Source organism: Bison bison, unplaced genomic scaffold, assembly GCF_000754665.1.
Source record: "Bison bison bison isolate TAMUID 2011002044 unplaced genomic scaffold, Bison_UMD1.0 scf7180017858770, whole genome shotgun sequence".
In the NCBI taxonomy this organism is placed as follows: Eukaryota; Metazoa; Chordata; class Mammalia; order Artiodactyla; family Bovidae; genus Bison; species Bison bison.
This window is the reverse complement of record NW_011489342.1, coordinates 2,778,919-2,791,931: the sequence shown is the minus strand read 5'-3', so window position 1 is coordinate 2,791,931 and position 13,013 is coordinate 2,778,919. Positions and strand designations below refer to the sequence as shown.

The following is a 13,013-nucleotide window of genomic DNA, read 5'->3' as shown; positions in this document are numbered from 1 at the left end:
TCATGTTTTACCTGGGGGACGAAGCCACATGGGCACCTGTGTTTCCAGCTGGGGTGGACCCAGTGGTGAACCACTCATAATTTCAAAACCTGAAGAGTGAAAGAGGGCTTCTCTGGAATCATTAGAAGCTACTTTGGCACGTGGGACCCCTGGGAATCCCTCTGCAATCATCACCCTGTTCACTGCCATCATCCTTCCCTCGTTACCCGGATCTGAGAAGCATGAAGAGAAAAACTCTGTAACATGCATAAAACATAACTCAATATTCTCTGTCATCTATAGAGTACCTGGTTTCTTACCACCACCACCCCCCCAGGGTGGGGCCGGGTTTCCACCATCAACATTGTCATTTAACTTGACCAATTTAGCCTCAAAATTCAAGTGCTAGTGGCTAGGGGAAAGCTGGGGGGAGGGGGAAGCAGAGAGCTGCCCGTGTAAGACAGTCTTTGAAGAAACACCCTCATGCTCGCACAAGGCAACCTGAACACAGCGTGTGTTTTCTAACCTGGGCGGAGATGACGCTTCTCACGGCACAGGACAGGGTCTCATCTTTAAAGGCCCTTTGTTTCTTTGAAAACAGGGATTCTCGTCCCCTCCTGGCCTCCAGTTTCACAGCTATGTGGCAAAAGGGCAGGACCCACAGGTTAGGTTGGAACCTGAAGGAAAGGGATGTGAGAAGGAATGAACTAGGTTCCTGGAAGCTGGGGGAGGTGAAGGTTCCTTGAAGGAGGACAAGCACCCTCCTCCCCTTCTCACCACAGCTGATCCAATTTTGAGAACTGCAGTAAACATTCTCAGATGATTGTAGGTTTAAAACTGGGTGGGTGTATGATTGTAGTTCAGAGAAGGATATATACAGAGAAAAAAAAAGATGGAAGAATATACACAAAGTTGTTAACAGGCATTCACTCTGCCAGCTTATGACTGAATTTGACTTATTAGTGCATTTATGCAATTTCTGAATTTTCTGCAATAAATGCATTACTCCCGTGATCAGAAAAATATGGTAATAATCAAAATAATAGTCCCTACATTACACAACTTTTTATAGTTTAGAGAAGTTACATATGCTATTTCATTGGATCCTTTTTAGCAACTCTGTGATATAAGCTGGAGAGATTTATCTTTAATGCCTTTTTTTCATATGAGAAAACCAAGCTCCGAGGGGTTAAGGAACTCACCTGAGGTCACACATACAGACCTCTGACTCCTTGTCCAGTGCTCCTTCCACTGCGCCTCACTGCTTCTTTCCCTGGCAGGTCAGAATTGCCAGGACAGGAGTCACACTCACCTTCAGACGTTATAAGCATGATGGAACATTCCATACTGTCCAGTCCCTAACCTCATGGCAGGCACACATCTGAATCCCCTGAGCCCACAAAGTCTAGTCAAGGATGGACTGTAGTCTGTCTTGGGCATCCCATAGTCAAGAAGGTCTTTATGTCTAGGTAGAACCATGTTAATTCATTTTTCACTTCAGTGAGGCAAAAAGCAATTGCCCAGAGAAATCACGGGGTTTCAGACATGGTGAACAGAGCCCCAGGGGTGCTCTTCTTTTATGGGCCAGAGCCCACGTGATCCATGCAAGGCTGGGAGCCCTAAACAGGAAATCTGAAAGCCTGGGGCCCTTTCTCTCTTTTTCATTGCCTTGTCTTGAGATCTCCACCAAGGTCTTCACTTTTCTTGAGCTTCCCATCAAGCGGTCTGCTGGTACTTGGTCCCTAAAATGTTTTTTATGACATTCGGTCCCCACCTGAAACAAGCTACACTTTCCTTTTCCACCCACAACCCGCTGGGTGAAGACCAGCACCTTGCATATGATGGAACCATCAGACCCTGGTAGCCTTGCAGGCATGAGGGAAAGCCAGTCCTGGGGATGGTTCATCTACCTCTGACTCCACCTGGTAACACTGTTGTGTTTCCACAGTTAGCGCTTAAGACGCTCCGGTGAGAAGACGGATGAAGCCAACGTCCTGTGAGCCACCTGAAGGTCCATATGGGGACGCAGGGTGGGCGTCCCCAGGAGAACGTCAGACCTCACTATTCTCAAGTCGTAATTCAGCTGACACACAGGCTCTTAATGGAGTGTTTATTTATTGTAAATACGTGTTTTGCACAGGCTTTAAATCAGTATTATAGTCAACTATTATTTGAATAATTTAAAACACACACACATTATTTCTCCATTTTTTAAAGTGCACCTTGGCACAGGTGACAGCCTTGTCCCACCGCACAGTGTCCATTCCATGACTGTAAATACGTCTGCAGGCTGGCCCTCCCTAGACTCGGAACTGTTTTTAGACAATCCCTTAGTTTCCCAAAGTCATAGTATCCACAACAGCTTCTTATTGGCATGATTTTTCTAGTCTCATCACACAAACTGCAAAATCAAACCAGGTAATGCCTTATGAATGACGCGGCTCCCCGAGAGTAGCGTGTCCCTCACCCAGATGCTGCCACATGGCCCCTCCTGCTCCCATCCTGCAGTACAAGGATTCTTTTGCTGCCTCATGTAAATATAACGCAGATCAAAGGCAAGAGTGGCCTCAGTCCCTCCAAGGCTGACCACAGGGCCCCTTGTGTAACTGAACAGTCCTGCAGGTAGCCAATGCTCTGTTTACACTGCCCCTCGTGCCGTTTCTGCAATGGTCCTTCCTGTCCCGCTGAGCCCCCATCCTGGCAGCCAGGGTGAGGTGAGCTGAAGGAGATTTCAGTATGTTCCCTGCAAATTAGAAACCTACATAAGTCATCATTAATTCTGTCTCAGAAATGTTTTCTTTTTCCTCCCCTGAGTGCAGGGTTTATCATGGAAAGCATGACATGAAAAAGTATAGACTAAAACATATTCTGAAATACCTGCCTCAAATATCATGTCCCCCGCCCACCCTTAGGGAACCTGGATCCACCCATCAGGTAAACCTTAGCACCTTTCTGAGCTGGTCTGAGAGTCCCCCAGTCCCTGTGGTGGCACCCCTCTAGAGAGGAAAAGTATATGAGTTCAGCTAGCCCTGAATATGGATGGGTCAGGACTGGCTGTGACCTGTGGCTGCTCCTCTCATGCCCTTTTTCTGGGGCTGGCAAGGGAATGAAAGTGTGTTTTTGCTTGCTGCCTGACCTCATCCTTGGAGGAAAAGCTGTGACTGAGGAAGGAGAGAAAAATAGAAAAAAGCAGACTGACCCCTCATCTGTGCTCAAAATAGCTGCAGATTAAAGGAAATCCGGGAGAGGTGGAAAGAAAACAGTGAAAAATGTTTCCTCTGAAACAGCCCACTCATACCCTCACATCTTGAGGATGTAATGCGCAGAATACGCCATGCGCAGAAGGCAGACTGTTAGTGGGGTTTTGGCAAACATGTGACCGCATCCACCACCTCCTGTCTGGAATGGAGACTGACCCTGAGATGGTGTCCACCATCATTGTGTACTCTCTCATTCCAAACAGAAGCTACTGAGCAGTCAAGTTCCCTCCCCTGGGGAATAAATCACGCCAAACTATAACAGCTAAATCAGTGACAAGAAGCTTTTGCAGGTCATCAGCTGTGCGTATAGCTGATCTGTCTTATTGGTTCTGCAAGCTTTCCAAAAGGTCAGAACTTTTTTTATATAACACTATCCACTCCACCTCTCTCCCAGTTGTACAAAATAATTACAAGGGTTTTTTAACAATCATGATTAAGAAGGCGCTAGACCAAAGCCGTTCCACCTTCGGAGTAGACTGCCTGCTCCGATGAGGTGTTTACATCCTGATGTTCTGCACCACTGGGATAGAAATTCAAAATAAAACTATTCAAGGTCAGAGGGAAGAAATGTGCAGAAACCAAAAATTGCAATTAGGGAAAAATCTCAGGAATCTGGCATCACATCTCTCCTCCAGACCCAGCACTGAATTCCTGCCCTTTGAACTCTTGCGGCAGGACAAATACTTCACCTCTGGACCACAAACTCAAACAGAGTGCCCCTCCCATCCTCGAGGAATCTCCCCAGCGCTGTGGTCTGTGACTCTCCCAGTGTTTCCCGTGTATTTTATATTTATTGATCTTCCCTCTGCAGATTCATTTCTTTGTATTAATAAACTTTAATAAGTGGGAATACTTCCAGTTGTTTACTTGTTAAAGCTGATTGACGGTCGCCGGCACCAATCTAAGCCAACCATCTTTAAGGATTAGAAGGACTCAGACAGGATACTGACACAGGACCCAGCACTTGCTGTAACATTCTGGGTTAGAAATGGAGCCTTTCTTTTTGGAGGTAAACTATACCTAAACTAAACTACAGAATGTTTTCCTGATTTTTGTAGCTAATTAAACGAATAGGTGTTTGAGAAAACCAAGCAAGGGAAAAATTCAAATGTATTTTGTAACAAGTAGATAACACTACACTTATTCACTTCTTTTAATATCAAACATGCTTACAAATTCTGCTAAATTGTGTTGAAATGGAGCAGCTTTCAACTTGAAGTGCACTTAGCACCACCCCCTCAGCTTAGCAAATGCCTTAAAAAATCTGTGTGGAGCAGTCTCATCGCCATCTCCATTATAGTGTCTCCCGGTGCCCTCTTTGGAACCTGGTACAGGGGACATAAGGTTTGCCTGATAGGTATGTTGGCTTCAGGGAAACATGGATCTGAATCTTGATTCTGCATCTTACAAGTTTAGGAAGTAACAAGTTTAACCAGCCTATGCCTCAGTTTCCTCATCTGTAATATAGGGGCATAAATATGTCCTTAAGTGTATAGTGGTGAAGATGGACTAACATAACACCTGGGCAAGCCTTTAACCCTCAGGTCACAACAGACCCAGGTATCAGTGCACACAGCCACACACACACACAAACATACACACTGCAGGGTACGAGCAGTTTGCTTATTACACATTCAGTCTCACACTCAGCTTTCACTGGCTGTGTCCCAGGCATTCCAATCAGATGTTCACTGAGCTGCTCAGATTCTTAGCTCTGCTGTTGGATAACAAGGAGACAGCAGTAATTATAATTCATAGATGCTCCTGAAATAAATCTCATCTAGAAAGTAATTTCAAAGTTAACTGCTACACACTTTGCATCTGAATTAGTTAAGGACCTGACTTGTTTTATCTGCTGTCTTTATTAGCAGAGGCACAGATAAGCTCTCACATAACCAAAAGGGCCCATCTGAGTGCAGAAGAAAAGCAATGGCCCAAGATAACTGACCAAATGGATGATGAACTTTAAAGCCATTGACTGTGGAGGAAGGGGAAGTGGCCATAGTTCCAGGCAACTGGAAGTTCTGGGTAGAAGAGATGGTGCCTAGAAGGAGAAGGGGAGCAACTTAATGGGAAGGGCTGTGGACTCCAGAAGCAAGTTCCAGGTTCTCAGACCATGCCCCCGGAGGCCTGGCATCCTTCACGAACCTGTTACGAACTGAACTGCATCCTCCAAAACTTCCCATGCTCAACTCCTAACTCCATACCTCAGAAAGCAACCTTACTAACGAATAGAGTTGTTGCAGATATAAGTTCAGATGAGGTCCTACTGAAGTATGGTGGACCTTTAATCCAATGTGACTAGTATCCTTATAAAAAGGAGAAATTTGGACACAGACATATACACAGTGAGGATGCTGTATGAAGTCAGATTAGGGTGATGCTTCTACAAGTCAAGAAATGCTGAAGATTGCCAGCAAACCACCAGAAGGTAGGGGAGAGGTGTGGACAGGTTCTCCCTCACAACCCTCAGAAGGAACCAACTCTGCCAACACCTTGATCTTGGACTTCTAGCCTCCAGACTGTGAGATAATAAACAGCCACCCAGTTGGTGGTCCTTTATTATGGCAGCCCTAGCAAACTAATACACACTCTGTTACCCTGGAACTTTGCAGGAGTTTATGTTGATGGAAAAAGAGCTGAGAATAAAAATAGAGTCAACAGTTCCTTGTCATATAAATGGGGTCGTCATTTACTCTGACCTTGACATAGGTCATTTGTTGCCACTGACTAAGTCCTGTTTTCAAGAACAAGACATTCAGCTGCATTTCCCTGTCACATGGAGACAGAATTATTGAAGGAACCTGGCATTTCCAGGTCACAAGGGTGGGAAGAGCTGGTTTCTTTCTTAAGTGGCATCCTTTCCTCTAACGGAGCTTCTATGGCTTTAAAATAAAGACACTTGGCATAGATGGCACCAGCCATTCTGATGATTTTTTTTAATTTGGTAAAATACCCATTAACATAAAATTTACCATTTTAGTAATTTTTAAGTGTACAGTTCAGTCGTGTTAAGCAAATTCAGTATGTTGTGTGACCAGTCTCCAGAACTCTTTTATCATCTTGCAAACCTTAAACTCAGTACCCCTTAAACAAAGACTCCCCATTTCCCTTCCCAGCCCTCCAGCACCTGGCAACCACCATTCTACTTTCAGGCTCTATGAGATTGACTACTCTTGGTAATTCATAAAAGTGGAATCAGATAATATTTGACTTTTTTTGAGAGTGACTTATTTCATTTAACATAATGTCCTCAAGGCTCATCTATGTTGTAGCATGTGTCAAGAGTTTCCTTCCTTTATAAGGCTGAATATCCCATTGCTTGGCTATATGTATCATTGATTCATTCATTGATGGATACTTGGCTTGCTTCCACTTTCTGGTTTTTATGACTAATGCTAGTATGAATACAGGTGTAAAAAAAATCTCTTTGAGATATTCCACCTTCAACTCTTTTGAGTATATACTCAAAAATAAAATTGTTGGCTTATATGGCTTAATTCTTTTTAATTTTTTGAGAAACCTCCATATTGTTTTCCATATCAGCTGTACCATTTTATATCCCCATCAACAGTGCAAAGGGTTAAAATTTCTCCACATCCTTACCGACACTAATTTTCTGTTTTCTTGATAACCATCCTGATGGGTATGAGGTGGTATGTCACGGTTTTGTGTTTATTTTAAAGAGTGAGTTTATCCACGAAATGGATAAATGAAGAAAACGCTTAACTGATTGGGTTTGCCAAAGATTCCAGGCATAAAATATTTCCCCTTTATACATTTTCTATGTTGTGGCCAATGCTCGCATTCATTAATGAAACACAAGATAGAAGAGGCCCTGGGACATTAATTTCAGTACTTTTTTATTGTATGTTTGATGTATTTAGAGACAATTCCAAGGGCAAGCACTGGATGGGAAAGTTATCTGGTTTGTAGATATTTGTACAAAAGGCTATTAAGACGACACAGTCAGTTCCCACTGCAGGAAACAGCAAGGTTCTCCTTTTTTATTATTCCCTGCCCCTACAATTTTCCAGCTCGCACATTCAACTCCTCACGACATGACTGCAAACATATACGTATTCATTCCCACCAGAAATCCGCACGGGACATCTTGGGACGTTCGGATTCGATCAGATAAAGCACGTTTGACACAAACTACAGGAGACGAGCTGGGACTTAAGACCACGTGGAATGAAAGGCCACAACCACAGGGAAGCACAGGCAGTGCTGGGCGGGGCGACCTGTCGCCCCGTCCCCATCCGCCCCCGGCCCCGCCTCGCCTCGGGAAAGCTCAGCTGAAGACCTTCCCCAGAGATGACTGGACTTCTCCTCAGTGAAGAATGCAGTCGGCGGTTTTTTAACAGATACTCTGGCCCCACCTAGCTTTCCTGCTGGGCTGGGCAGAACTGTGTAACAACTGGACCCGCTTGGGATAACAGCAGGGCGCAAAGGAGTTTGCCTCATTGATAATTATTTTTTACACCTAATAATCCATCCCAAAGTGAAGGAACTTCACTGCTAATATCTAATAGGCACACACTTGCTCTGTTAGCTTATAAGAATGACTCTTTCTAATAATAACGCTGTCTTATGTTACCGGGCACTAAAGAATCAACGTAATTTCAAATATGCCCTTATTCTACTTAAAATTCCAGACCATCTCCAAGGATGAAGGAGTAGTACTTCTGCTTTGCTAATTTACTTTTACTGGAGCTTCTGCTCCTCCTTAGTTAGAGTGGTAAATCCCATCTACTAGCCAAGACTAACTAGCTTATGTTTGCTTATGGGGTGTGAGAACAGAGGAGAGAGTCTGTCCTTCAAGGCCACGTCTTCTTTCTGCACAAGGTGTGTAATGGATACACAAATGGTATTTTAGGAAGCTATTTACACATTGACCTTTAAACATTAATTTTCATAGTTCACCTTGCATATATTCGTTTTCCCTTTAGAAAATCAATCCCTGGTCAAGAAATTATCCACGTAATGATAAGCATTTTTCAAAAACAGAGTCTGTTAGGAGCGTTTAAAAACAGAGTCTGTTAGGAGCATTTAAAAACAAACATCTCCCTCAGCAAGTGTCCTCAAAATCCAACTGCATATTTCAAACTGTTACTGTCACTAGAAGTGAACATCCACATCAGCAGATTCTTTGCTCTCTTCTTGTCTTTCCCCACGCATCCCAACGCACAAAGAATCTGTCTACTGCTATTATTCAAGCTTTAACTGTACACCTCTGTACAAGTCTAAGCAAAGCATCCCAGCCTCTAACTTCTGCCAGGAAAGGGCTGACCCGCCCTCTAGTGGTAAGACATTGGCATCACAATTGTGATAATAGCATTAACCCACACAACTCTTCGTTATAGTTGGCCTTTTTCTGGGTTACTGGACTAAGGTCAATGTCCTTAACAGAAGTGGTCATTGTTTCCCACTGCACAATGGCTGGGTAGTGGCAGAAGGCTGGCTGGGTTATCCGTGACCTTTGCTTGGCCCATAATAATGAAAGCTGGGCCTCTGGGTAATTTATTCTCACTAGACTTCTTTTGCTCAAACCCCTAATCACCTTGGGTACCTCAGACATGCCAGGTCTGATGAACTGTTTCTATGACAGGGGAAGGACAGACCATGTGGTAGAATTTTATAGTGGCTTTTTGCATCATCTTGTTTTAAATAACCACTCCGCAGGTGGGTTTGGGAGGGGATGAGGTGCCTGTGTCATCCTCAAGCCTTGCCCTTCTCCACTCAACAGCTGTAGACAGACGCTCTCAGAATGGACATGCCACCTAAGAGGAGACCCTAAGCTCTCACTGAAAGCCCAGGCCAAACCCAGACAAAATTCAGCAACCACAAGCTGCTGTGAACGATCGCTGTTAGTTTTTTCAGCTCAAATATTGCTCCCATGTCTCATCACTCACAGTGATTTTACATACAGAATTTTTAAAACTTCTGGGCAAAAAACTCACAGTGCTCTTATGCCTACACCCTTAGAGGGGAGCTAGTAGAAAAAAAGGTTTGTTCCAGTAACACCTGTGACCCTCAGTGTCTACATCTGTGTCTGGGGCCCAATTCCTCTACAGCTCTCGTGGCATGTGATACATTGCAGCTGGAAAACGAGTCTAACTGGAAGTCACTTCCAAGACTGCTGATACTCATAGTATTTCCATTTGCAAATACCTATCACCAGTGAAGGTGATTAGGCCCAGATGGTACAAGTCAGGCTGGAGAAATGAAGCCGCAGCCCTCCCACCCATCACTATATTAACATGTACACCTCTCCTCCTCATCTCTGCCTCTGTCCATGTCAACAGTGGTTGAGAGTTTCAATAGCTGGAGGTAAGACCCCTGCCACCACCACCACCTGCCCACTTCAGCTACTAGCCTGAAAGTGGCTACCGGGCCATGTGGGGCGTGAAGAATAAAGGGAAAGATCAGGGCAAGCAGGTGCTTTCTCCACAGCTTTGTGGGCTGTAACAGGGTTGGACAGGAAGGGCGGGGGTGGGACTGTCCCCTGGAGCGAAATGCTTCTCCATCCATCTGTCGCCTTCCTGCCCTCCATCTTCCCTGTGCTGAGCCCATCTGGTCTTCTTCACACGCTCTCCTGAGCTCTGCTGGTAAGTTAGATCCTTCATGCGCCCACAACACGGGAAACAAATCAGTTTAATTAAAGTCTCTGCTGAGATAATGGGGTGGCTGCTCCTATTCCAGCTACTTTAACTGGAATCTAAACAGCCAAAAGTTTCTCCTTTTCCTTCCTTCATTAGCTGAGAAATTTGCAGCTTTGTGGGGTGGAACTCTGCCACAGGGCCATTTAATTAATTCTAAGCTAGATGGCAGTAACTAGGCCCAGAATCATTTCAAGACACGAGCGCATCTACGCGGCAGGTGAGTGGCAGGGACAGCCCCTTGCCTTGTAGGAGAGCCACTCCCTGATCACGAGTGTTACCTGTGCAGCCACCCCTGAATCCCTAGGGGGATGGGGGGGCGGGGTGGAAAGGTTCCAGCTCACAGAGAAGGTGGAAGCCATCTGTGTGGATCCACCACACACAAGCACAGTGCACAGGTTCTTTCGGATCAAGAGAATCTAGGTGGAGCTGTGCCTGGAGCCAGCAGAGCCCCCTTCATCCCTTCCCACTTGTTTTGCATCTCAGAAGACACAGCTGGGGGCATTCTGCGTTACTGGCCAGCGCTCAGTGTCTCAGTGGAAGCCTCCCTCGGGCACACACACACAAGAGCTCAGGGCCAGACAAACGCCTTTTGTCAACCTGAAAGAAACCGCTACTGAAAGAGTAAGACTTCAAGAGATTTTGCCTTTCCCGCTAACTCGGCGCTATGGAGCCTGTCCTTCACGGCTTTGATGGACTCTAGTCCTCCCAAGAAAAGGCTAATGTGTCCATTGTCACTGAAATACAATAATAGCAGCTTAAACTCCACAATCAGTCATACGATCAGACAACAGGCAAGGGGATACACATTACACTGCAGAAGGAGGGGATCTACGCTGCAGAAGAAGGGGGCGGCGTTGTGAGGTTCAAGGCAGAACACAAGGGGACTGTGACTTTGACGCATCTGAACTTTCTCATTTTACTCGGACAGGAGAGTGGTTTGTTTTGCTGGTAATTTAGTAAGGTGGGAAATTTTAAATAAGAAGGGGAAAGGGAACGCTTACTTCACTTAAAGAACTTAATCTCCGTGTCCACACAGTCATAGAAGAGATCCCCCACTTCGGTGGGGTCCAGGGGGTCACTGCTGGTCAGGATTTCCTCCATGGCTTCCAGGCCTTGCTTCTCTAGTTCCAGCATCGTCTTCCTCAGCTTCTGACCTTGCTCCTGAGAAGGACAAAAAGAGTCGAGGCCACTGGAGTGGATGCTGAAAGCCCCCTGAGGGCCCTCCCCCACTCCATTCAGTGGGCTTCCTGCGGGACTGCCATGGGGTGCTTCTAAAGTCACGATGTGGTGATGTCACTGCTCCGCCCGGAATACTTACAAAGAGTTCCCGCTGCACTCAGGATGCAATCCAGACTCCCGAGTGACAGTGGGAAAGGCCCTCTACAGCCCACAAGGCTCCTGCTTGTCTCACGTCCTGCCTTGCCTCCTGCATCTCCTTTCTGGGCAGCCAGACTGAATTAGCTGCCTTCCTCCAACCCATGATACTCCTTCTTGCCACTGCACAGGCCACCCTGCTCCCTACCAACACTTGGTCGGCTCGTGCCCACCTTCAGAATGCCCTTCCTCTGGGCTCCCCCATCCAATGCCTTTCCTTCTGCCATGGCTGTTCTCTTCCTGTCTCATGATGGTCTGTCTACTTGCCTGTGTCTCCTGTTAGACCACAATCACCCAGGGAGTAAGAACTAGGTTGATCTCTATGTTCCTCCGTGGGACAGAGGAGGCACTCTCAACAATGCCTTTTGAATGAATAAATGGATCCGTGAGTGGCATGTCTATCCCCAATTTACTGTTTCTTCTGAAGGGGTGACATCTCTTCTTCCAAGTGAGAGTCACTCATTCACAGTGGATGACAGTGAGAAGCTTTCGTTTGTCCAGTTACTCCCAGAACAGAGAAACGGATGTCACCATTCATCCACCATCTCCCAGTGCTGCCTTAACTCAAACCAATGGTCATTTCCAAATTTCAAAGTCTACCCAGCCTCATCTATCTCATCTCTTGGAAATTTTGTGTAGGATGCCTCAGAACACACGGGCCTTCCTACCCCTGCCTTCATTTGCCAAATAACCAGAAAACTGTGCATCAGGGAGTGACATTTTCCCCCTATTCGGGTTTACTGTCATCCACCTAAAACATGCACCATCAGCAATCAGGGCAGGCAGCCCTGGCAGAGCTAGTGCAGTGTAGTGGCAGCATTCCGGTTCCAGGGACACATCTGGCAGGTAGCACAAATATCAAATAACTGTGCGACTTCTACATGTCAGGATGGTCATTTCTGGGGCACAGAAGAGCAAGGTCGAGAAACAGTGAGACTACCCTTCTCAGAGATGCTTTCTGAACTCCCTTGGATTTACTGTTGATGTTGTCCTTCTTTATATCCTTCTTAGAAAGCCCACGGTACCAGATGTAAGAGAATAAGCTTACCCAGTCCATGCAAAATGTGTGCACCAATTCCCTATAAGAGATCCCTCTTTTCAAGACAAAATGGAACTTTACAAGTTGTTAATAAATGCCTGGGAAGTAGATGAGCATCTAACAATTATGTTCCTTCCTTCTGTGTCAGCAAAATAGAAGCCTGGGGGGACTTCCCTGGTGGTCCAGTGGTTGAGAATCCCCCTCCCAGTGCAGGGGACGCAGGTTCAATCCCTCGTCAGGGAACTAAGATCCCACATGTCACGGGGCAACTAAGCCCATGTGCCACAACTACTGAGCCTGCACTCCAGAGCCCACATTCCACAACTAGAGAGAACTGTGCAGTGAAGACCAGCCAAAATTGCTTAAAAACATATAGGCTTGGATTTTACTTGAAAGCCTTTCACTAACGGCTGCTATGGGCATATGTTGAATATTTCTCTTGTTTGAACCGATTTAACTTTATAAACCAAAGTTTTGGGTGGAGGAGGGAGGGTTGAACTTTGAAGAAGAACTATTTTACAACTGACAATGTAAAAACTTTTTATGTGAAAAAAATATACAAAACTTAAAATTTACCATTTTAACCATTTTTAAGCATACAGTTCAGTGGCATAAATACATTCACAGTTATGCAACCATCACCACCAACCATCTCCAGGGATTTTTTTGAAGAATCACTTAAAAAAAAAAAAAAAA

General features: G+C 45.4%; 2 protein-coding genes across 3 annotated transcripts in view; one reads left to right on the top strand and one right to left on the bottom strand.

The window, feature by feature from the left end:
- The window catches only part of WIPF3 (WAS/WASL interacting protein family, member 3), a 30,436-nt gene extending 24,531 nt beyond the window's left edge, over positions 1 to 5,905 (top strand). The window contains exon 9 of the mRNA XM_010829443.1: positions 1,928 to 5,905. Within this exon, the coding sequence (XP_010827745.1) occupies positions 1,928 to 1,951 (24 nt within the window). The 3' untranslated portion in view covers positions 1,952 to 5,905. The remainder of the gene's footprint in view (positions 1 to 1,927) is intronic.
- A 983-nt stretch (positions 5,906 to 6,888) lies between these two features.
- Positions 6,889 to 13,013, bottom strand: part of SCRN1 (secernin 1) — a 66,494-nt gene continuing 60,369 nt past the window's right edge. For both annotated transcript variants that reach the window (XM_010829338.1, XM_010829328.1), the window contains exon 8: positions 6,889 to 11,065. In XM_010829338.1, coding sequence (XP_010827640.1) covers positions 10,907 to 11,065 — 159 coding nt within the window. In that variant the 3' untranslated portion in view covers positions 6,889 to 10,906. The remainder of the gene's footprint in view (positions 11,066 to 13,013) is intronic.